General features: G+C 39.4%; 2 protein-coding genes across 3 annotated transcripts; one reads left to right on the top strand and one right to left on the bottom strand.

Annotated features, from left to right (window-relative positions):
• Window positions 1-1437: 1437 nt before the first annotated feature.
• On the top strand, window positions 1438-4573 carry s100s (S100 calcium binding protein S). 2 transcript variants are annotated; one of them, XM_008422508.3, is made up of 4 exons: window positions 1438-1550; window positions 3166-3212; window positions 3442-3595; window positions 3822-4573. In XM_008422508.3, exons 2-4 carry the CDS (start codon window positions 3199-3201, stop codon window positions 4002-4004), a joined length of 351 nt encoding a protein of 116 aa, XP_008420730.1. In that variant the 5' UTR covers window positions 1438-1550; window positions 3166-3198; the 3' UTR covers window positions 4005-4573. The 2 variants fall into 2 exon arrangements, with proteins under 2 accessions (XP_008420730.1, XP_008420731.1); XM_008422509.1 differs by lacking the exon at window positions 3166-3212 and having other exon boundaries at window positions 1445-1550.
• A 7591-nt stretch (window positions 4574-12164) lies between these two features.
• On the bottom strand, window positions 12165-22706 carry LOC103472706 (SH2 domain-containing adapter protein E). The gene is made up of 6 exons (XM_008422510.3): window positions 21650-22706; window positions 19216-19342; window positions 17910-18131; window positions 17392-17605; window positions 16580-16699; window positions 12165-15530 (listed from the first exon to the last, which is right to left on the bottom strand). Exons 1-6 carry the CDS (start codon window positions 22214-22216, stop codon window positions 15347-15349), a joined length of 1434 nt encoding a protein of 477 aa, XP_008420732.2. The 5' UTR covers window positions 22217-22706; the 3' UTR covers window positions 12165-15346.
• Between the last annotated feature and the right edge of the window lie 395 nt (window positions 22707-23101).

Genomic DNA, 23101 nt, shown 5'->3' with positions numbered 1-23101 from the left:
ACAAACACTAACGTCAGTATTCTAGTGTGATTAATTTAATAGACCAACACAAAGCAATGCTTACCCAAGAAGTTAAACATAAAATTTCCCTTTTTTTCAAACTCTAACATGAATATGAAACAAGTGGCGTGAATTTGCATTCAGCAGCTCCGTTTGCGCTGAGATGCAGTGCAACCAGCTGCTTTCAGAAGTCGTCTAATTAGTAAATAAAATGATGCCTGCATGTTATTTAATCTCATTATGAATCCAGCTGCTTCGTTTAGGTCTGAGCGGTTTGTGTGAGACTTTCAGTGGACAAACAGGAACATGAAGACCGAGAATCACACTAACAAGTCAGACATGATGTTGTGTTGAAGTTTGAAGCAGGGTTGGGTTATAAAACAAGAAATGCCCCTAAAATGAAAGTCTTTCAAGAAGAAAATGAATAATGGATCCAGCCCAGAGGGCCACAGGGCCTCCTGGTGGGAGAATCTGTCAAAGCAAGAGATATTCGTCTACAAAGTTGACATTTTATTCCAGAAAAATTCCCAAAAAAATTGAGTAAAATACAAAATATTTATGTATTTCCTTATTTGCCATGTAGCAAACTAGCACTGCAAATCAATCTGAATATTTTATTCCCAGGGTAAAACATGGAAATGCTTTTCTTCAGATTCAAATTCAGAAATCCTTTACGGATCCCAAAGGGAAAATAAATGTTGTTGTAACTCATATTAATAATAATAATAATAATAATAATAATAATAATAATAAAATCTTCAAAGTTGTTGTCGATGGTGATAGTTGTGGGCAGGATTGATCTTCTTTAATCAAATAATACAAATTCTGTCTTCATTACCCAATAGATGTACAAATAATCACAATGCAACACTTAAAAATTAACCAAAATATGAAAAACTAAAACTTCTAATGTAACTAATAAAAAGGCATTAAAACTAAACAATATTTAACTAGTAATGACTAATAAAGAATATCCAGTACACTCTAAAAATTAATCAAAATTAACTTAATTAGACAATCAAAAAGTCACAATAAAACTAAACTATAGCAAAAAAAAACAAACTATTATAACCCTGCAGTGTCTGAATGTCCAATTGAGAATAAAACATATATGACCAGAGATTTTCTCCACCCAATTCTGTCTGAGTTTGAATTAGGGGCATCAGAGTAAACGGGAGTGAATAAAAAATGTATTTTGCAGAATTTTACATGTAAAATATTTTTGGAAAAACCTTTGCTTCTTGTCTTTCCACTCCACAATTATGCCACACTTTGTGTTGCTTTCTCGCAGAAGATCCCAATAGATAACATAAATGGTTGTTCAAGGGATATTCTGCCATCTTTTTTAAGTGAGTGGAATGGGAGAAGGGAGGAGGGACACCTTCAGGTCCAAAGGGGGTGATAAAGTTTAGGGGAGCAGGAGGAGGAGGAGGGAGGAGAGGAGCAGGTGATATTTAAGCCACTGGCAGACTCTCTCCCCATCCATCTCTGCCTTGGTTCTGTCCCCTGCTGCTCTTTAAAGACAAAGGAGGCCCTCCATCAGCACTCAGGTAAGACCGACACAGAGACATGCTGCTTTTCTTGACTTTCTCCTCCGCAGCGGATAAAAGGGGTTTCTTGCAAACTATTCAGTGCAGCTGAAGTAGATAACCGAACGGGTCCAGGTGGGGTTTGTGGGAGAACAGACAAGAGGAGAATGACGGCAAACTGACAGATAAAATAAGTTATACCAGTTCAATATGTCCTCCAAAACATTTCCACGGCAAATTACCAACCTGGTCGCATCCCTCAGCTTAAACTCCTTCATCATTACCTGTATGTTCATTATTAGAAGGTCCGGTGTTGCGTTACAGATAGGATCTGCATCTATTGTATCGTGTCAGCCAGTGAGACGGCCGACCATATAGATTTTCCAGATAGCCAGCCTTGTGTTGAACACTCAGCAGCTTAATCAGGCCTAATCACCAGTAACTGACAGCAGCTTAATGCAAGAAATAATTATAAGAAAATCCTAATTTCTAAGAATATAACAGTTTAAATATTTTGAAAAAAAAAAAACCTACTGGTTTTCTCTTATGTTTTTAGCCTTTTGTGTATTTATTACAGAATATATATTTTATAGGTTAAATATCTGTATGTACCCCACAAGACAGATATTTTACTTTACTCAAGGTAGGAAGAATAAGATTAAAGCCTGGATATTTCATACTTTGCAAAAACCTGGCTAAAGAACTATTGTGCGTTTCTCGTAGGAGCCTTTCAGCTACTGCGCAAAAAACTTTTTAATATACAAAAGAAAGTTCTGCCAACATGATATTTCGAGAAAAAAATGTCAAAACTCCCAAACCAAGGCTGCAGTAAAAGAAGGCAGCCATTTTGTTCCTGCAACCCATAGAGAGAGAACTACTCTTTCTGTACATATATGTCTTTAAACAGCTGTTTTCTGCATTTCTGTGGAAAATGTGTAAAACAGAATAGACGTACTCGACAAAATGAGTGCTAAAAGTGACATACTGGTATCAGGCTGAAATTATGCACAAATACGTATATCTTAACTGCTATATGATGGAAATATTTGAAACTAACTTGCATCAGAAATGATTCAGGTGACAGTAGATAAAATTCTGCACAAAAATATCGAGATCTTAATCGTCTCTTCTGGTAACTTTATTATGTTACTCTACGTTACTCACAAACGCTGGAGAAACATTCGCAAAAATAATGAGATGTTTGACATTGCAGGGTTGAAATTATTCACAAATATTTTAAGAGCCTAATAATCTCTCTTGGTATTGTTATAGCCTATTTCTTATGAGACATAAATGCTTGAGTAGTATGTATCAAAACATTCTGCACAAGGATGCTGAAAGTCTAGTTGCCATGCAGAGGAAATGTATGCATATTTTTTAGGTCACCTTAATGATTGCATCTATGGGAATGGCTTGGTAGACTCTGCACAGGCACCTCGGGTTACTCGCCTCCTTAGTTTCTCAATGTAAGTGTCAGTTATCACATCGGAGACGTGTTTTACTACAGCGTTACACGCATTACCAGAGCAACCTGCAGGGGAGATAACCAGACGAATGGCATGCATCAGTTGCTTGGATTCAAACGTCCAAGCTTTTCATTATTGACAGTGACTTATCTGTGTCTGTGTGTGCACAGTCTCCCCACGAGTCCAGCACAAGACGCTCCAAGATGCCGGACACAATGTGTGTAAGACTGTTCAGCAAAAGTAAAGCTTCTCCGAAGCTTTATTCCAAAAAAACGTGACCACACACTCCTCCTATCCATCAGTCTACCTGTCCCTCCGTCACTTCATCTTTGAGGTTGCTTCGCCTCTGGTTGCCATGTGGCCACACATGTAAGCAGAGGCTGGAGCGGGCATTTAATCCAAGAGTTTAATGATTTCTACTTCACCCCCCCACCCCCACCTTCCAGCATGTCCAAGGAGCCCAGTTCCAACCTGGAGAGTGCCATGCAGATGCTCATAAAAACCTTCCACAAATATTCGGGGAAGGAGGGCGATAAGTACACCCTGAGCAGGGGCGAGCTGAAGGAGCTGCTAACGGAGGAACTGGGGAGTTACCTAGGGGTAAGTGTGGAGTGTCTCACAGGATAAATATGTGGTTGCGAAGAAAAAGATAGAGTGCATTTGCAAATATGTGTGACACAAGTAGAAGTATGCACATTTATACTCTCATGTGCAAGTTTTGGCAAGCCTGTGCAGCTTTGTAATCCTGCACACACACACACACACACACACACACACACACATAAAAACAAAAGTTGATGTTATTAACTGTGTCTGCTTCCAACAGAGCTCCAAAGATAATGAAGCCGTGGAGAAGGTGATGAACGACCTGGACGCCAACAACGACGGCGAGGTGGACTTCACAGAGTTCATCATCCTGATGGGCGCCCTCACAGTGGCCTGCAACGACTTCTTCCTGGACTCAAAACCGGATGACAAGGGGAAAGACGGGGCAGAGAAGAAAGATTGAAACTGTGCAAGAGAGGCCGGAGTAAAAACAGGAGGAGGAGGACGACGACGAAGGAAAGGAGAAGGAGGGGGAAAGGACTGTAAAACTGATGGCTGCTTTTTTTTTCTTCACTTTTCGTCTTACGCAATTTCTAAACACTCCAAACCCATATGAGAGGAGATGTCCGGCGCTCAGTTTATGGGGTTCACAGAACATGAGGAATTCAGTGGGAGTGCTGTTTTCCCCCATGCAAATGTTATTCATACCACAACTAATCCGGATCAAGTTCCTCTCAGCGCAGCAACAGACTTAATGTACACATCAGGGTTTATTTCATCACGTTTCAGCTCAGACTCATCCGAGTTTTACAGTAGGGGAGGTTATGAGAAGGCACCAGACTGGAGATGTGTGTTTGATCCTTTCTTGCACAATGGAGTATCTGTGAACATATATATGAATATATAAAGTTTCAGATCATTATATCATTGTATGTACTCAGAGTTGAAAGATAGGTGATGTTGCACCTATTTTTTAATCTTTTATGGAAATAACCAGTGCTTCAAAATATTAAACATTGCATTTAACCAACATGGATGACGTGGTGTCTGATTTTTCCCAAAATTCTGCGATGCTGATTCTTTTCAAATGTATTATTATTATTATTATTATTATTATTATTATTATTATTATTATTATTTTCTCTGGTTTTAGGAAAGGTAAATCAACAGCAAACAATTATATTTGATATAGGAACGGTTAGTAACTTGTATTTTGAGCAATACCACACGTCTTCAAACCACATGTCGGATAAACACTCAAAATAGCCCCAGTTTTATTAAGCAGCATCAACAAAACACAATTTTGGCAACATTGTTGGCTTGTGTGTTCAAATTTAGGGGCTTTATACTTCGAAAAACCCGACTTACCTGATTGGTAAGAGTTGTGAAATTGAACGGTCTACCTTCCGATTTATTCCCGCCCTGATTTCGACGTATATCCTGTTGCCTGGCAACCATAAAGCTCGGAAAAATGAAGTTCGAAATATTGAAAATGATCTCTTATTTGATCAATTTTATTGATTACAACAATGAATTGATCAAGTTTGATTACTTAAAAAATTGAAATAATAAAACTTTTTTTATTATTATTTTTGTACAACCAGATTTTAATATACTTATATTTAAAACTGTTCTTTGTTTTTCTACTTCATCCGCCATTATTACAAAAAACCCTAAAATCTCACGTTTGGCCCACAATGCTTCTTGGGATAGCGAAGCACACGCCAGACCTGTTCTTCAAATTTGGAGGGGGAAAAACATTCATGGGTCGCGCTTGAAGGAGTCTTCGTCTTTGTTTTTTATTCCAACCGCTAATAATTTCAAGAAGAAGAAGGAGTCTTCGTCGCATTGCTATGACGTAAGCGGCTTGTAAACGCAGCATTCGAAGGATGCAGCTCCTAAATTTGGACCTTTCGGTCTTTACTGTATGAACTTTATACATATTTTTGTTAAATTGAGGATAGTCTAATCACAATGCAACAGAGGTCCCCGTCCTCACCACCTGCCTGGTGTACAAGTCAACTAGCTGGACGTAAATACTCTTCAAAATCTTACCAGACACTCCAACCAGAGAGATTGCCATACCAATAAATAATAAACAAAGATCAGAATTTCAGATGAAGCATAAAAAAAAACCATTGTTGTTTGAGCTTTTTGTTGTAACAGCAACCTATTATCAAGAACCCCTCTCCAAGTACTGAGCAGAACCAGAAGCGTTGAGCTAATAAGAAAAATATTCACTGACTTTCACACCACGAGGATTAAAATCAACTGGTTAAGAAGCTTATCAGATAAATGATCTGACTGATTAGTATTAAAATCTTAAGAAAAGTGAAGAAATAAGAGCTGAGCGTGGGCTTTGGCCCCATCCAGATGATGATACAGAAGATTCAATAAAGGATAGTCGTACCACCTCTGATCTAAAGCGCCAAATAATGTTTTAAAATAAGATTAGAGAAGTAATATTTAGTGGTCAAAAGCTCTTGGCCATGTTTTCCTAAGTCCTTTTAATGTTCTTGTGCCTGACCATGGCTGTGGGCTGAAACGCTTTCCACAACAGAATGATGACTTGAAATAAAAGTCCTTAAAGGTCAAATTTCATTGTATTTTAGAGACAGAAAACTCTGGATCATAATAATCTGCTTTTTATTGCTTTCAAAGCAGATAATTAAATCCATAAATCCCTTTCTGACACCAGTAGAGCCTTTACAGCAACACATCTGTAGAAACTGAAAGCCATCAACCTGGATGGAAAATGATTTGCTGCCAAGGAACGCAGAGCGTGACAAAGGCCTTTTTTTACGGGAATAAGTATCCAGATTTCTCCTGAATCACCAAAAAAAACCTCTCTCTTCTGGTAACACTTATTGTTCCAGGATTATCACTCAGTTGAAAACCTAAAGCTGAGGGAATGATGACACAACACAGATCAAACCACAGCAATGACAAATATCGCTAGCGGAGCCACCATTGTGACTGTTATGGTGGCCGTGGGTGTTATTTGTAAGCATAAAGTTTCTGAAGCAAAAACAATTGGGTTTTTCATGTCCTTTTCCAGTAGAAAATAACTGAAGGGGAAAGATTACTTCTTTAAAGAAGTTGTATGTATTTTGTTGTATGTAAAAATGTGTCTCCTCTGTAACATTTCTAATGTTTGATTACTGTAACCCAAATTACTGATGATGTATAAAGTGAGACTTTCAGTTGCTTCCAGTCAAGCTGCGTAATATGTAAAATATAAAATATTTGCTTCAAACCCACCTTTTCTCTACAAATGGGGGCGATGGTGGTTATATCTTTACATCAGAGTAAGACGCTGGAATCGCAGCTAATTAGGAAATGACTTAAGAAGGTAACTGGACTTTTCTTGAAGACGCTTCACCTCTCATGCAAATGTTTTCTTTAGCACGAACTGAAGAAGCTTTCCATGCATTATTGTGGTCACTGAAAGGCAGATTTGGCAAGTCACAGAGAGCTTTTAAATATCTAGACAGGGTGCTAGTCTGTTAGGTCTTCCAGCTGGTGCTTATAAATAACAATTTCCTAGAAGGAAAATTCATAAAATTCTTTATTCTTTTATTTTGTTAGCACTATTTTTCGTCTTGTATGGCATGTGTGCCTTATACTTCTTTTCACATATTACTCAAACTATTAAGAAAAATAAATATACCAGCTATGAGCTATAAAGCTTTAACATAAATGAAACAGAAAAGTTTTTACCGTGATAGTTTATGCAGTTTATTGAACATAAAATAAACCCAGCAAACACTTGATGCAGGAGCCGAGGAGTCTATTGCAAAGCAGGATTTCGGCTAATTGTTTTGGAAATCACTTTATATTTTATGTCTTTCAAACAACATTTTTCTCTGAAAATGGCTCGAAGCAAAGTACAAGGAAACTAAGGATTGCTTAAGACTTTTGTCTAGTACTGCTGGAGAATATTATTTTTTCCCTTCCCCTTGAGAAAACACTCCACAAGAAGATGTGATGCAACACAGAGATTTAAACGGCGCCCCAACATTCGAGGAACACAGGTTGTGCTCGGAAAAGCTATGCCTCATACGTGTGCATTAAAGTGTCTGGACTGAGTTGTGGCACCTGGATATGAGATCGAGCAGTCGGGATGTCAGCAGTGAGTGTGTGTCGGTGTGTGAGCATGCTCTTCCCTCTGTGTGCGTGTGTGTGCGTCTTTTTGTTGGGGATTCCCACAGAGTAAACTGCTTCAGCTCACACATCACATCCTGCCAACAATATCCTGCAAGTCTTGTTCTGCTAGATCTAAGCTGACCCAGATGTTTGACTTGAATCTGCATAGAAAACTCCTTTAGGAGCCCAGAGAAGAGAGAAAACAGAAAGAGGGCGTGATACGCGAGAGGATATGTGTGCATGCCTGTGTCAGTATGGTGCGAATAAAGGACAGCAAAGACTGGGAGGGGATCCAGATTGTGAAGTGCATTACTGAAGCGCGAAGCTTGGAAAAGCGGGGGATAAAATCACGGAGGAATGCTGGGGTTGCTGTTACAGCAAGCAGCTCTTTCTGTCCCTCATGCATGCACATCAGTAGATTAGCACGTCCTCCTTCACCACATTGGCTTTTATTGCTCAGACTGAAACTAAGACAAAGGGCCAAATGTAAAACAGCTGAAACACAGATCCCATCAGCCGGAGGGATTTCTTCATATCTTGGTGTACACTGTTAATCTCAAACAACTTTTTTTATTTTTTATTTTTTTTTTGCCTTCAGCAACATTGAGAAACTGACTCCAGGTCAGGCGGTTGTCCTCTGGGCGGGCCTTTCCCAATCCGCTCTCATTCCTCGGCCATCTGTGTTCTCCAAAGGTGTCCTCTGATAGATTTGTTTGAATGTTTTTTCCGCGTGCGCAGCCCGCTGACGGCTTTCTGATCTGATGAGTGTCCAAAAAATGTTAGCCCTGCTGCGACCCCTAAGAGAACCGAGCAGCACGCTGTAATCGCTCACAGCCTCGCTAACAATCTGCTGTCACCTTCAAAAGGATCAACAAGATTGTTTCCACGCTGAGCAAGAAAGTTCAGACAACATGCAGTGTTTTAATGCCGGCTGTCTCCCAACTGCAGACGAAACGTCCTAAAGTCATAACTCCCAAAAACAATCAGTCTGCTCAGCATCTGCACCACATGTGGCAGATATGAGCAGGAAAAGAGGGAGAAGTTAAAATACTGCACTGAAAACCAGCATGAAATAAACATGTACAGCAGAAAAATATTTGCTCCCTTACAGATTTATTCAATTTTTTGCGATTAAAATGTTTCAGCTTGTAAACTAAATGTTAATATTGCACCAAGATAACACAAAAGCAGGTGATTTCATTGAATGTAAAAAGTAATTACTCCCTAAATCCAATGACTGTTTTTTGACAGGAATGTTTTACCTTTTTTTTCTCATTACAGCACCACTGTTTAAGGTTTTGTCACTAATTCTTTGTTAGATTTAAGTCTGAACTTTGACTAGACCACTGAAAATCTTTGTTTATTATCTGAGCTATGTGGACGTGTTTTGCTAGTGTGCTTCAGATTCTTATTCACTGAGTTGCTTGAGTTTCAGAATTTGAACTGATGGCTGGAAATTAGTTTGATAGAAGCAAAATTCATGGTTCCTTTCATTTTGGCAAGTCCTCCATGTCCTGAAGGAGCAACGTAACCGAGACTACAATGCTACCATCACTGCAGTTGAAAATCAGTATAATGTTCATTTTCTAAAGTATTCTGATGGATATAATCTGACGCACCGCTTCTAAAAAGTCTTTAATATTTTTACAATAAGCTTTGAGATCATCAGAAAGTTTTTGGGCAGATGTATGATACCGTAAAGCTCTGCTGATGCAAAGAAGACGATGTGCAGTGGAGGTCAACTGGGTCGTATTCACAGTGTCCAGGTAACCTTTAGAAAGGAAACCTTTTCCAGACCAATATTTGTCAATAAGTCTGATTCTCATCTGTTCTGTAATTTCTTCATATTGTTGCATGGTGTGTTACGTTAGCCTACTTCATGTTGCTAGATAGGTGCTATTTAACTGATTTCAGGGTGGATGGCATTTATCTTTTCACACAAGGTCAAGTTAGTTGAAGTAGCTGCACTGTATCACCTTTGACTATTGCGACATTTTTCAAGCAAATATTAATGAAAATTACAAGTAGGTTTCTAAGTATCTTTTATTTTTAGTCTCTTCAGATACTCTGCAACATTTCTTTCAGTTAAACAAAAAAAAATCTTCTTAATTCTGGCACAAACTGCAACCATTTTATTTTATGGTTGCAAATAAAACTTATTTATTTGTTGATTTTATCTTGTAAAAAATATTGTGCATATGCAAATTAACTAGATTAAACATTTTTTGTTTTCCCTTTTTTCCACATATTTATGTTTTTAAAAATCTTCATTTAGATCAAAGCTGAACCAAAGTCAAATTCCTCGTTTTGGTGCACCAACTTGGCGAATGAATCTGGTTCTAATTTATCACCCGAGATATTATCGCAAAAGCATTAAACGTCAAGACTTCATGTTTCCAATCTTGTCGTCGGCTTGTAAAACAAGTTGAAACAGAAACCTCCTGCAAGTTATGCTCCAAAGCAGGCCCGTAACTCGCACAACCTCCTCGTCCTCTCATCCGCAAACAATGACTGAAGATCACCGCGCAAACAGTGACTGAAAACACGGCCGACCTCACCCCGCCGAGGTCAAACCGCACGGCGAGCGTGTCAGCCGGGCTGCGATCGCCGCGTGGCAGGTGCTGCCGCCTGCATGCATAAAGAAAAGAAGATGAGCTAACAGGGAGCCAGGCCGTGTCACTGGCACCAAGCCTGACGCGTCTGATAAGGCCGACAGGAACACTTCGGTTACCAAGAGGGCAGGTCAAGTGAAACCAAGATGTCAAGGCACAACGTCCATCAGGAGGAGTCGGGCGGCGATCGTGTCAAGCTGTCATGCAAGCCGAAGAGGGGGCAGCGGCTGGACAGAGGGGTAGGATGACTTATACATGGGAACAAAGTGGAGTTATTCATTCAAGTATACAGCAGAACGGGCTGCAGCTCCATATCATCTGATGATTAAACCCGTTCCAGGTGTAGCTGGCTCCGTCTTCGGAGAACTTGAGAAGGGCGGCTTTGCTCGTGTTCATGAAATTAATCTCGATAGACGTCCTCGGGGACTCTGAGGCTGCCAGAGATGAGTCAGAAGACAAAGTTCTGATGTCTTTGTTTCAGGAAGAGCTTAAACTCCACCTCGCTTAACTAAAGCCTTTTAGAAAAAATAATAAAGTTTAATAAAATGTTTTACTGTTTGTTTTTTTTAAACGTTTTATGAATGCCGCAGCAGAAAAACGTCTTCAGCAGCTTCCTGCTTCTGAAACGCATGCAACCTGCAATGCTAAAACACACCGTCCACCCCTGCCCCGCTAATATTTGTGGGTAGAAGTCGCACCTTGATCAAATACTTGAAGAGGACATGAACTTCTGGCATTGTTGTGGTTGGATATCCGACCGCTCCTCTTGGCTGCGCTGGTGGCGTTCTGTTAATCTTATTGGTTTCCTGCAGCTGACCCAAATTTTAACTCAAGGCCGGGACTTTGGCAGGAGCAGATCTACTGGTGTGTTCACTGCATGACTTATTTAAATCTGTTTGGCCTCGTTGAGCATCAAAAAGTGTCCCAGTTTGCAATGCTAAGGTGATGGTGAAGCTACGTTGAAAAATTTGGTGGCAGTTCATTGAAAACATGGATCTTCTGTTTCATTTGTTAACCTTGTTTGATTTATTAGTTGCTTGTTTTGATCTTTGAAGTTATTTGCTTTGTTTTACGTTCATGCACCCCATGAAAACATCAGAACTTTGCTTAGATTACTTTTTGCATGATTACTTTTTGCATGATGGCTTCCCTCTCCAAAAGCCACCAGACCTTTAAAACCTGCATTCAAAGGGCAAAATGTCCTGCAGAAGAGCTTTGTGGCACATTTAGTTTCATTGGTAACACTTTATCTGAAGGGGTGCATAAGACTGACATGATAGTATCATAAACAGGACATAACTTTCAACAAATAAGCAATTTCCACTTGAGGATCAATAAAGTATATTCTATTCTAACAACGGTCATGAACACGAAAGACTCCTTATGAATGTTTACAACTGCTGCCATGAAGTGTCATTGGGTAAATAATGACTCTTTAAATGCTAAGTTGCATTAGAAGTGCATTAAAAGTGTTAACATTTCATTATTTGGTCAATAATTACCCTTTTAATGCCAAGTTCTATTAAAATTGGCATAAAAAGTCAATTAAAAGTGTCAACTTTGCATTTAAAGTGTCATTATTTACCATATGACGCTTCATGACAGCAGTCATAAACATTCATAAAGACTCCTTCATGTTCATAAAAGGTGTTATGTTTATGACAGTGTCATGTCAGTAGCTTCAAATAAAATGTTACCGTTTCATTTCTTACAGTGCTTTTTTTTTTTTTTCCACTAATTAAATCTCGTACCAAACTCGAGGTCTATCGGCCAAAACTGGTCCTGTTTTCCTCTCAGGAATAGAAGTTCAAGATATCAGTCAAATGAATTCAGTTTTTATTTGTATTGGGTCAAATTACATCAATGTTACATGTAATGTACTATTAAGAAGTACAAGTCAAATCAATAATGTTTTAATGGTTCGTTAATAGTTTATTGTTGCATTCTGTCATAACCGGCCCTTTGTAATGATTCATGATCTTGATGTCACCCAGAATGAAAATCAGCTCGACACCTTGCATTAAAACCAAGTTTGTAAAACTAAAACTGTACCGTTTTACATTTTTAATGCTTTCTTTTTTTGGAGAAAGTTCAGGAAGAAGCGTCTCGCGGACGCCGGCCCGCGGACCCAGAGGTGTCGCGGCATTCGTGAGAAGACTGAAAGCCATCTGAGGTTTTAAGGTAATAAGAGCGAACGCGTTGGATCGGTTCCCTTCATGGGTTAAAGCACAAACTCCTGGCATCAAACATACATAAGAAGCAGCCGTGTCCTCCTCTGCGAGACAGACAGTCACCTGCCTCAGGTGACACAGTACCGGCAAGGACCGTAAAGGAGATCCGTAAGGAAAGAAGGGAAGATGAGAGGGACGGTGTCAAATGCTTTTTTTTTTCTTTTTTTTTTACCCTCTTCACCTTAAGCATCCTTGACATTAGTGTAATGATACGACTCTTACTCCTTTTAGGGCTGCGTTTACCTTAATCCATACTATCTGGAGTACAGCGAGGTAAACTGTTTGTGCTCTGCATAATCCTCCGGTTTAAACCTAATCCCTCATCCAGGACTTCACCTCTTAACCTTGTCAATCTTTGGAACAGCAGCTAAAAGTCGACATGCGGATCGAGTACAAAAAACTAAACAAACAAAACTAAAAAAAAAAAACACCCTCATTCTGATCCGGCTCCTTTACAGCACATAAAGCACAACAGACTAACGTTTTCCATTTTCCATTGCTTGTTTTATTGGGATTCAGCACATTCAGGACCACTTAGTCTGGTTTCCATTTAAATTACATCAAAACACATTGACTTAAAACAATAACACTGTGAAGTGGCACGTAAATGGTTAACGTTCAAGTATCTGAGACCGTGATGTCGGCCTGAAACTCGGCTTCAGGCTGAATCCTGGTCTCCAGCATGCCACTAGAATAAGACATAAGGCTGAGCATGTTTGAGCTGACAGGTAGTAAAACCTAAAGACTTTCAGGGAACATCCAAACATCCCCCATCAGCGACTTTCCCCTTAAAGTGGCAGGACTGTCTCACCTGGAGGGAGAACCGCCTCTCTTTTAGGCATCAGCTATCAGAATAAGGAACATTTAAAGGTCAGTGGTGATTTCTTCTTTTTTTTTTTTTATCGAAGCAGAATTTCCAACGGTTTTAAAAACTCAGTAAAGAATCAAACAGATCAGCTGACGCGAGCAAAGAGAGAATATTTGAAGAAAGAATTTACCTGAAAACATGCAATAAAGAACAAAGAACAACAAAATAATAACAATAATAATTCAAAGCCACACCAGTCCCTTTAAGATAAGCCTCAACTGATTAAAATATTTTATATCTTGTAAATTAAAGTTCCAAGGAATGTGTACGGACACAGAGACCTTTTTCTATTTTTATTTTTCTATTTCTGCAAAATAAGAAATACTCTAGAACATGTCATTCCAATTTGAAAAGCTGCTCACCTGAGGTGTCTATAAGGTCAGATTGTCTAAACATTTAAAAACAAGAACAGCAACAAACAAGGCTGTAAGAGGGATCAGATTTATCTTGGCTCCAGACACAAACAAGCTCAGAGGCAGCAAAGAGTTGTACCTTAACATCGCCAGGCCTACAGGAAAACCATTAGATCTGCATGCCAGAAAAAAACAAAACTTTCCTACTGTCACAAACGTAAACATTTACATGGACCATAACATAAGCTGCATGTGAGATGAAGCTGAGGTTCTGCGATGCCGTGGGTTGGTTTCTCCTACAAAGATTCTGAAACCTTTGTTATAATTCAAATCCTTTGGCTCTCAGTACAACAACTTGGTGCTTTGGTCAGATCAGACTAAGACTGAGCGTTCCTGCAATAAATACGACATGTGGGCGATGTGGTTTCTGGTTTCTCATTCAAGTAAATTGGAATATTTTTGCTAGAGTACATTGCATTACACAGTCTCTTAAATACCAGAACATTTTTAATAGAAATCCGGTGGTCTGAGTTGGTATTCTGAGGCTTTCCCGTAACAAAAGGAACCAAAACAAACGCCCAAATTAACACGGAAACGGTTCACCAGACACAAAATCGGCCTTCAGGATGCAGATCTAAATCCGATCTTTTCTCTCATCTTAGGCGAGAAGAGCAAAGTCAGGAGAATGTGGAGGGAAAGCAAAGAGGAATGGTCAAAGGTTTCGCTGTATGCTCCAACAACTTTGACACAAATCTGCATGAAGGGTGCCAGGAGTAGAGCACAACATTTTAAAAGTCTCAACCCATCCCCCAAGCGCTGATCGGCCATCTCTTAGCTCTCTGCCTCCCCTACAGGTTGGGAATCACTGTATCGCTCCCTGAAATGAATAAACATGTTAAGCCTGATCCTCGGGTCTTTGTCAGTAAAAAGTACAATTACTGCTGAACTGGAGCTCTGTCTCGCACATTGTTTTGGGGTGAATCACCCAGTCACCCAGCGCACACAACGCAGTGGAAACTGCTCCCTCATTCACAGTAAAACGGAAAAAAAAAAAATCCTCATGGGACAGCTGATGCCGAAACCAAATGCATAAATTACAATTTTATGAAACTGCTCTGAGATGATCTGTTTTCCATATATTTAGTTGTGTTTTAATGCATGGAGCAAGTCTTTGTCTTGGTAAAAGTGCAGTTCATCCTCCTTGTCCACTAGAGGGCAGGAGAGATAAACTCAAATGTTACAGATATCTGGAAATTTAACTTAACAATAAAGCAGCAGTTTTACTTAGAGGCACAGCTAATAACACATCCTGAAATCAGGTCACATTTAAATCAGAAAAAGGTGCCTTGTCATTTCTGCAGGGCTTGTTCACATGCAAAATAGCAGCCTGGATGTTTTGCATCAGCTGCACATGAAAGTAAAATAAGTGAATAAAACCCAGGCAGCTGAGCACATTTTAAACATCAAATCAGCAACAACAACAACAAAAACACATTTGTGAGGGTTGTAGTTGTACAGACAAAAAAAAAACATCATTTCTTAGATTATTTCCTCTCATCTCTGCTTCAAATCCGTTTGAGGTTTTAAGGTCAGAGTCAGTGGATGCGAGGTACGGGGTGGAGCAGCGTCATGTGCTCCGCCCCGGTGAAAGGCAGGCGGCTGGTGCGGTAATGGTGCACCACCTCCGGGATGCTGGGGAACACGCAGCTGCTCTGGTCCAGAGTGAAGCCGTTCTCTTTGGTCTGGGCCACGATGATGTGAACGCAACCCTGACTGGTCCTGGACACAGACGAGACTCATGAAGACTAACATCCACTCACCTTTTCATCAAAACTTTCAGCTTCTGATTAGCAAAGGAAATGCAACGGAGACGAGACGAACGTAAGATAAAAAGGAGCAAAGACAAAATGAATTAAAAACAAAGATACTTTACAAGGGATCTCTCTTCATTTATTGATGGTTTATTTATTTCTTCCCTCCTTAGTGCATTTCTTCCCTTAGTTTTTAACTTACATAATATGTATAAATAATAATAACAAATATTAATAATTATTGTGTAGTAATATAAAAGCTATTAGTATTATAGCAATACTAATAGCTCTTATATTGTTACATAATTATTATTATTAATGTTATTAATAACATAATATGATTAATAATGATATTATTATGTAATATATTAGCTGTTTTATTATTATGTAATATATTGCAATAATAATTACATATTATATAATAAAAAAATACTGATATTAGTTATTATTATTACTATTAGGCATAACTGTATTTGTTTTGCAAGGTTCCCCCTTCAGTTATTTCATTTCTTTTTTTTTATTTATGTATAACTACATTTATTTAGGTTTTATCTTAAATAAAATCATTATATTATATGATATGATATGATATGATATGATATGATATGATATGATATGATATGATATTATATTATATTATATTATATTATATTATATTATATTATATTATATTATATTATATTTGAGTTTCTAGAGAAATCACATGAAACAACACAGGATGATGGTGGTCAGACCAGAGCGACGGCTGAGCTTCAGCTCAGGAGAAGCTGACCCTTCTTTCTAGCTGCGCATCTTGTTTTATGTCCTGCTGGGTGTAGCTTGGCTTTCTGTTTCGTTTTTTTCAAAATTTCCGTTAAGATATGTTTCTGGTTTAAATGCCTCTTTATCCACACCCACTAACTTGTCCTGCATTCTTTCAAACACAGACTACAGCAAAGCCACAAATAGGAAACGTGCATCCAATTAGAAACGTTTCGTCCAGCGGAAGCTGTGCCTGCACCTTCAGGAAACACTCACTTGAGGGCGATGGAGTACTTGCTGCTGTCTGACTCGCTGTTCCTGACCAGGAAGCTGGCCTCTCTGCAGGACTGCAGCTGGAACTCGGCCTCCTGCCGGGTCACGCAGCCGTGGTACCAGCTGGAAGAGACGCAGAGCAGAATCCACACGTCCCTTTGATATTCAACATGTTTGTTGAGATTTTAGGTGATATTGGACATGACTCCAAAAACCTTTACACCACTTTTAAACATGTGGGTCGTGGAGTGCTCTGCAGAGTCCAATTTGAGTTTTAAACATTTTTAAAACTCTCCATGTTAAATATTCTCTTTTCATTTTAGCTAAACATAATTTGTAAAACTTGAGAAAACATCTAAACACTGTAACTGAGTAATGTTTCATCAATAACCAGACATTTAGTCGGAGTCACAGCTGTGAAATCTGTCCTGATCTGCCCAACATTTACAGCACTGTTATTTAGACTTCCTTTTCTTCTCATTCCGAAATAATTTTCTTCAGCTTTCTGCTTCACTTTAAACGTTTTTGTAACTTTCCTTTCTTTATTAAATTTTATTATTGTTGTTGGTTTTTGCCATTTTGGAGAAGAATATTGTTTTTCTCCATCTTAAATTAATTCAAGACTTCCCAAAACAGAAAACACTATTTCACAAGAGCAATAAATAAATGTACTGGAGCATAACGTGGACGTGATGATGCTCCCTTCACATTTCAACCAATCATGTATATAAAAAAAATATATCTAAAGGTGTGATTAATTTCAGAATATACTGTATGTTTTGTGTTTTTATCTATAAAGGAGAGCAGGGTGCTACCTCTGCTTTTCCAGGGGCAGCAGTGGATCCACGCAGCACGCCTCTCCATCAGGGCTGCTGCAGGGAAGCGTAGACGGCAGCAGAGTCGGGTGAGAGGATCTCAGGATCTTTTGGCTTCTGCTTTTTTGCCTCACATGCTTCTGCTGCAGCATCTGGGTCTGCATGGTGAGTGTATGAAAACACGTCTCCTCTTTGACTGGGTTGTCAAATTGTGCTGGGAAAAGACGAGCACAAGCAAAGTAAAATATATATATATGCATTAAAAAAAAAACTTTCTTCCTGAGTTTGAACTTTCTCTTGATGTCTAAAAACACAGCAGAGTACTTTGATGTTTTATACAAAGATGTTCAGTATGCTGTTGGTCTGTGTGGCTTATAAAATATGCATGTGAGGGTGAAGCAGGCGGAGCAACACAAACACAACCATCTACTCTTGAAAAGCTTCAACCAGAGTCAAACTTCAGACTCAGTGACGAACCTTCAGATAATAACAATGTGGTGAAAGATGCTTTATTATACCCGACAGAGTCCGGACGATGTGCCGCTTCCTCCATTCCCATGGCAACTCGTACTCGGTTACGGGACGCTGGTCAAGCTCCGGCTTCGTCTGCTCACCGTCACGGCTTCCTTCATACGGGTTGTCATAGATGGCAGCTGGCTGACCTTTCTCCGCAGGTCCCTCGCTCCCGTCTGTCGACATGCACACCTTCAGCAGGTCTTTAGATCCCCGACGTCTGATCTCTGGCAGGTTGAAGGGAAGGGATTAAAGATTAAAATCTCTGCCGAGAGATAAAAGCCTCGACCGCTGGAGCGACGCAGAACCTGCAGCAGCTGCAGGGAACATTGTGGGAGAAAGACGGGAAAGCTGGACACAAAAAAGTTCTGCTGGATCAGGTTGCAGCTGAATTTCAATCAAACCAGTTTCCTTTTTTATTTTTATTTTTTACATCATAGGGAGAAAAACACTCTCAAATGTTTAAACACCCCATCTCATGTTGAAATGAGACGATGACAACGTTCTCCTTGTTATTTTAATAATCGAGACAGCTGAACTTTATTTTAGGTTCATTAGTGGCACTTTAATTGATGTTATGTGTTCCAAAAAATAAACAATAAATGCTGAAATTGCTTTAAAAAGTGCTTTAACAAAATATTAGTTTAAAGGTACGCACATCTATTTAGATTTTTCCCCAGTAAAACTCAGAGAAGCCTTTAGCTTTCAACCCTGACTTGAATAAAAACGAGAACAATAGAAACTAGCCAAAGAAAGTCTGCTTGAAGTTGTGATTTAATAACTGATCTCAGCTGCTAAATAATGCTGGGCCGCGTTCACGGCCCTGCTGACTTCCTTCCATGTGACTTCAGCCTCTTAAACCGACCGACTCACATCATCACATCCTCTGCTGACTTCACACCGTCTCAGCGAGAAACAACCTGAGAATCGGAGGAGCAGTAAAGCCCGTCCACCTTCACGCAGCGCCATTGTGTGACTCTGCTGGTAAAAAACAACAAACTAAAAAGTTTCTGGCAGCATCCGATTCCCTGATTGGACACCGCATTTCCTCTGACTCTGAGAGGCCCAAATAGGGCAGCATCCCAGATTCTGGGAGCCGGCGGTCGGGGCCGACTTCCTTTTGAGAGAATAGCACCAGGAAACAGAAACAGGAAAGAGGAAGTGAGGACAGGAAGCTACACCCATTGTCCAAATGAAATGCAGTCATCATAGCAAAGCCAGAGAGCAGAGTGACTTCACATTCTCAGAAGGATGATGAAGTGACTGAAAATGGGAATGCTGTGAGGTCGAGCGTGTTTTACGAGTTCCTACCGGTTATCATTTGCTGTGCGTCGTACGGCTCCATGTAGCCGTCGTTCTCCCCGACCCTCTCTGCGTCCCTCTGCTCTCTGGTCTTCTGGGCATCAAACGGGTCTGCGTAATCCTCCACAATGATCAACTAGATCAGGAAAACACAGGAAAAACAATCATTTAGGGGGTGTAGATCCTTTAAACTGTGAACTCATAGACGAAACTCATGTTTGAGGTTAAATTTACACTGTAATCAAGTCAAATTCATTTCAAAATGAATAAATGATTGAATTTCTGCTTGGGAAAATGTTGTCAGATTCTTCTTTAGAATATTTAGTGTAATGTTCATGGGTTACTAACACATTTTTTTTACATCAAATATATAATGTAAAAAAAAAGTCTCTAATTTACGGTAAAATAATGGCCACTGTGGTTGCCTGAATTTTACCGTATGAATACCATAAATTAAAAACGCCATAAATTACTGTGTACACAACTGCTCAACTTTTCCCGGTCAGCTAAGCAAAGTGAATGGCATTTACCAACTCACTCAATCTTTGGTTACCTAGCAACGACCTACTGACTTACTTGTGGTTACCTAGCAACGACCTGCTGAGTAACTTGCACAGCAGCAGTTTAAGGTTTTGTCACTGTGCCTTAAAAAAATACTGTGGATGTTGAAAACTGTGGATAAGACAGGAAAGGTCACACCATCAGACTGGCAGAGTTTCAGATATTTAAAACAATCATTATCGATATCGACTGATATGCAATACTTTTATCGTCATACGTTTTTTTCAGCCATATTTCAGCCTTACAACAAAATGGAATATTTTATTCATGATTTCTCTGTTTGGTTGTATTTCGGATGTTTGAAACAAAAAAAACCTAACCAATAATTATTGACTGATATGAAATGCCTATATCGTGATACATTTTTCAGCCACATCGTCCAGCCCTACGTAATTCTAATATCGACTGTAGCTGGTGCAGGAATTGATGGGTTTTTTTCCCAACATACTTTTTTTTTAGGATAAACTAATGGAGGCTTTGGCCAGGTTCTGATTTCAATCCCACTGAGTTTCGTAAAACATGGCAGCAGTCACCAGAGGGGAAGAATGTTATGAATGAGAGGGACGAAGCAGAGCGAAGGAGGGAGGGGCCTCTGTGTAGGTCAAAACTGAGCCAGAGGAAGGTGACGACCTCATATGTCTGCCAACAGTTTTGTAATCGAGGCAGAGGAAGACGAAGGTAGAAGGTCAAACAGTGGAGAGCAGCAAAGTGACACATTCTGGGAGGGATGGGCACAGTGGGAGGCACAGACAAAGAGAGGAGGAGGGGAAACACCTCCTCCTTTCTTTGGAGGAGGTGTTTCCCTCCAAAGTCTTTTCTGACATTATAGAGTCAGAAAAGACTCAATAATGGGTCTTTTCTGAGTTTGGACTGGAGCCAGGCTTCTTCACTTTTATGCCTTTCCTGAAGCTGCAGTCAGTCAGACAGTTTACTGGTATCCCATTAGAGAAGGTGGGAGAAACATGTGAGATTGGCATGCAAGACGCAAAGAATCACAAACTAAAAACATGTGTTTGTACTTTTACCAGAAGATAAGCTTGAAGGACACATATGTTTTGGTATTTACCTGTCATTTTAGGAAAAATATTACATTTGGTACACAAATTAAAACATTTATATTTTTAATATTAGGCCTATCATTAAAAAGTACAACAAAATCTAACATAATCCTAAGTAAATTTTCCATATTAGTTATTTCCGTAAAGAAAACTGCCCCTCAAATGTGTTTTCAAGTGTCTGTCCATGTAGACCACAACCCACCCAAGGTAGAATTGAAACTGAATACAAACCGAACAGGATAACAAATATCTCTGGTGTTACACACACTTTTTAAATTAAAAAAAACTCAGACTACCTGCGTGGTCATTTCTGCTCACAGGACATTACTGCCAAAGAACAAATTAGCAAGTATGAATAGGTGACTTTGTGGTTATTCACTCAGTAAATCAAATCACAGTGACAGTTCAAATAATTTTATTAAAACGTACAGCACACAAAATATGAAATAATTAAATAAATAATATCTTTGCCTGATTTTAGCATCTAATTATTTACATATCTAGTAAATTATGAATATTTATACAATGTTTTTTATGTATTATCACAGTTTTATTTAAATAATAAAATATTTATTATTTTTAGCTAATTATTTGTTATGCTGTGGCACTTTGGGCTCAGGGTTTCTTATATATTTTTTACACTATATAGAATAAAATGAAATAATATAAAACTAAAACAACATATAAGGGATATATGGGGGCCAGAGGTGGTCCATGTTACAATTACAGCTCTTTAAATCAAGTTTCTGGTTTATTTTTATTTATTTTATTTACAATAAATATATTTTAGGAGAGTCAAAATTAGCTCTTAGAATAAAACTCACTGTTTCCGTTTTGGACTGCCCTGCAGGTTTCTCTGCCTCAGAGCTCACTGGGCCGCCGGCGGTACCACTGATTGTAAAGTTGGTGCTTTTGTCCTGTTTGTCCACTCTTATCATCCGGCTGATGTAGGCGCAGGCGGGCGGGGAGGTCTTCAGGGGTCTGTGTTGCTCCTCCAACGCCGCCTGTGCTTTGGAGTTCTTGCGGCTTTTCCCCGCCAGCAAAGTGTCCCAAACCTTCCCGTCTTTCTGGGAACCAACCCCGTTCCTGCTGACCTCTGCGCCGGAGTTCTTTCGGTTCTTTCCGGACAGCAGGGAGCCGACGCCGACACCTCCTGCTGCGCTGTCTGCAGAGGAGTTCTTCCGGTGGCCCGTTTTGGTCCCGATGCTGATCATCAGCCCGGCTTTATTTGCTCTGGGATGGGAGCCGGACTCAGAGACTGACCGGATCTTGTCCGTACCGTTCTTCAGGGCCAGGGGGAACTCCTTGAACCACTTTGCCATTTTTTGTTTGTTTCCCTCGGATGGAAATCTGTAAACTTCCCTGCCTCGTCCTGCACCTTTCAGCGCCATGCAAAGGGGCCCCCAGGGACGCACCTTTAGAAAATCACTGCCTCTCTCACAATAGACTTCCGCTGCTTTATTCTAATAGACAGAACATTTTCACACCTCACTTTAAAAAAATCATATTAAAAAAATGGCCCCAATGAAACATAAGCCTGATTAGAAGGGGAAAAAAAATACTCAAGTTTTATCCCATTTGAAAATTTCTTGCATTTGCTCCTTCTTTTCAGTTTAAAGAAAGTTTATTCCCTTTGGATAAAAAGATGCCATCGGAGCGGGATCATCCGAAAAAAGGCAAAGTTTTTCTTGATGGTGATTTTTGGTCCCATTCCCAGAGCGGCTAATGGGTCAGTTACAAGCGTCCACAGTGGAAAAAGTCAAATAAATGAGCCGGTGTGGGGGGTGTCTGCTTTAACAACGGGGAGGCAGTCCCTGGTGGGCGGAGAATCAGTGGCGGTCCTATCTTCACTGGTGCCCTGGGTCCCTCCTTCAAGCCTGGCCACCTCGCACTCCCCATGTGTCAGTAATCAATAAAAAATATCTCTATTTATAAAAAAAAAAATTCTACACCAACAATGTTTCAGGTTTCTATCCTTTCTTTCTTTTTTTTATTTTACAGAAATCAAAGATAAAACATTGTTAAATATTAATAAGGTTCTTGCAAAATATTCAAATTCTCCACTATTTTGGCAAAAAATAAATAAATAAAATAAATTCAAAATACATGAACATACAGATACATTTCAAAAATTCAAAATATTTTTTAGAATGAATGAATGAATGAATGAATGAATGAATGAATGAATGAATCTGTAAAATAATAAGACATATTTGGAAAAAAATAGTACGTATTTAAATATATGTTTTTTTTCTACTTATATTTACAGGTTTTCT

The sequence above is a fragment of the Poecilia reticulata genome, chromosome 11, assembly GCF_904066995.2.
Source record: "Poecilia reticulata chromosome 11, P_reticulata-male-v2, whole genome shotgun sequence".
NCBI classification, from domain to species: Eukaryota; Metazoa; Chordata; class Actinopteri; order Cyprinodontiformes; family Poeciliidae; genus Poecilia; species Poecilia reticulata.
This window is presented reverse-complemented; position numbering and strand designations above follow the sequence as displayed.

Coding starts and splice junctions, on each gene's coding strand:
- LOC103472706 (XM_008422510.3), bottom strand. CDS start 22,216: ATGGCGCTGAAAGGTGCAGGACGAGGCAGGGAAGTTTACAGATTTCCA. Junction 17,606..17,909: donor CATCGTCCGGACTCTGTCGG/GTATAATAAAGC, acceptor GTCTTTTCCCAG/CACAATTTGACAACCCAGTC. Junction 15,531..16,579: donor AAGTACTCCATCGCCCTCAA/GTGAGTGTTTCC, acceptor GTCTGTGTCCAG/GACCAGTCAGGGTTGCGTTC.
- s100s (XM_008422508.3), top strand. Junction 3,596..3,821: donor AACTGGGGAGTTACCTAGGG/GTAAGTGTGGAG, acceptor TGCTTCCAACAG/AGCTCCAAAGATAATGAAGC.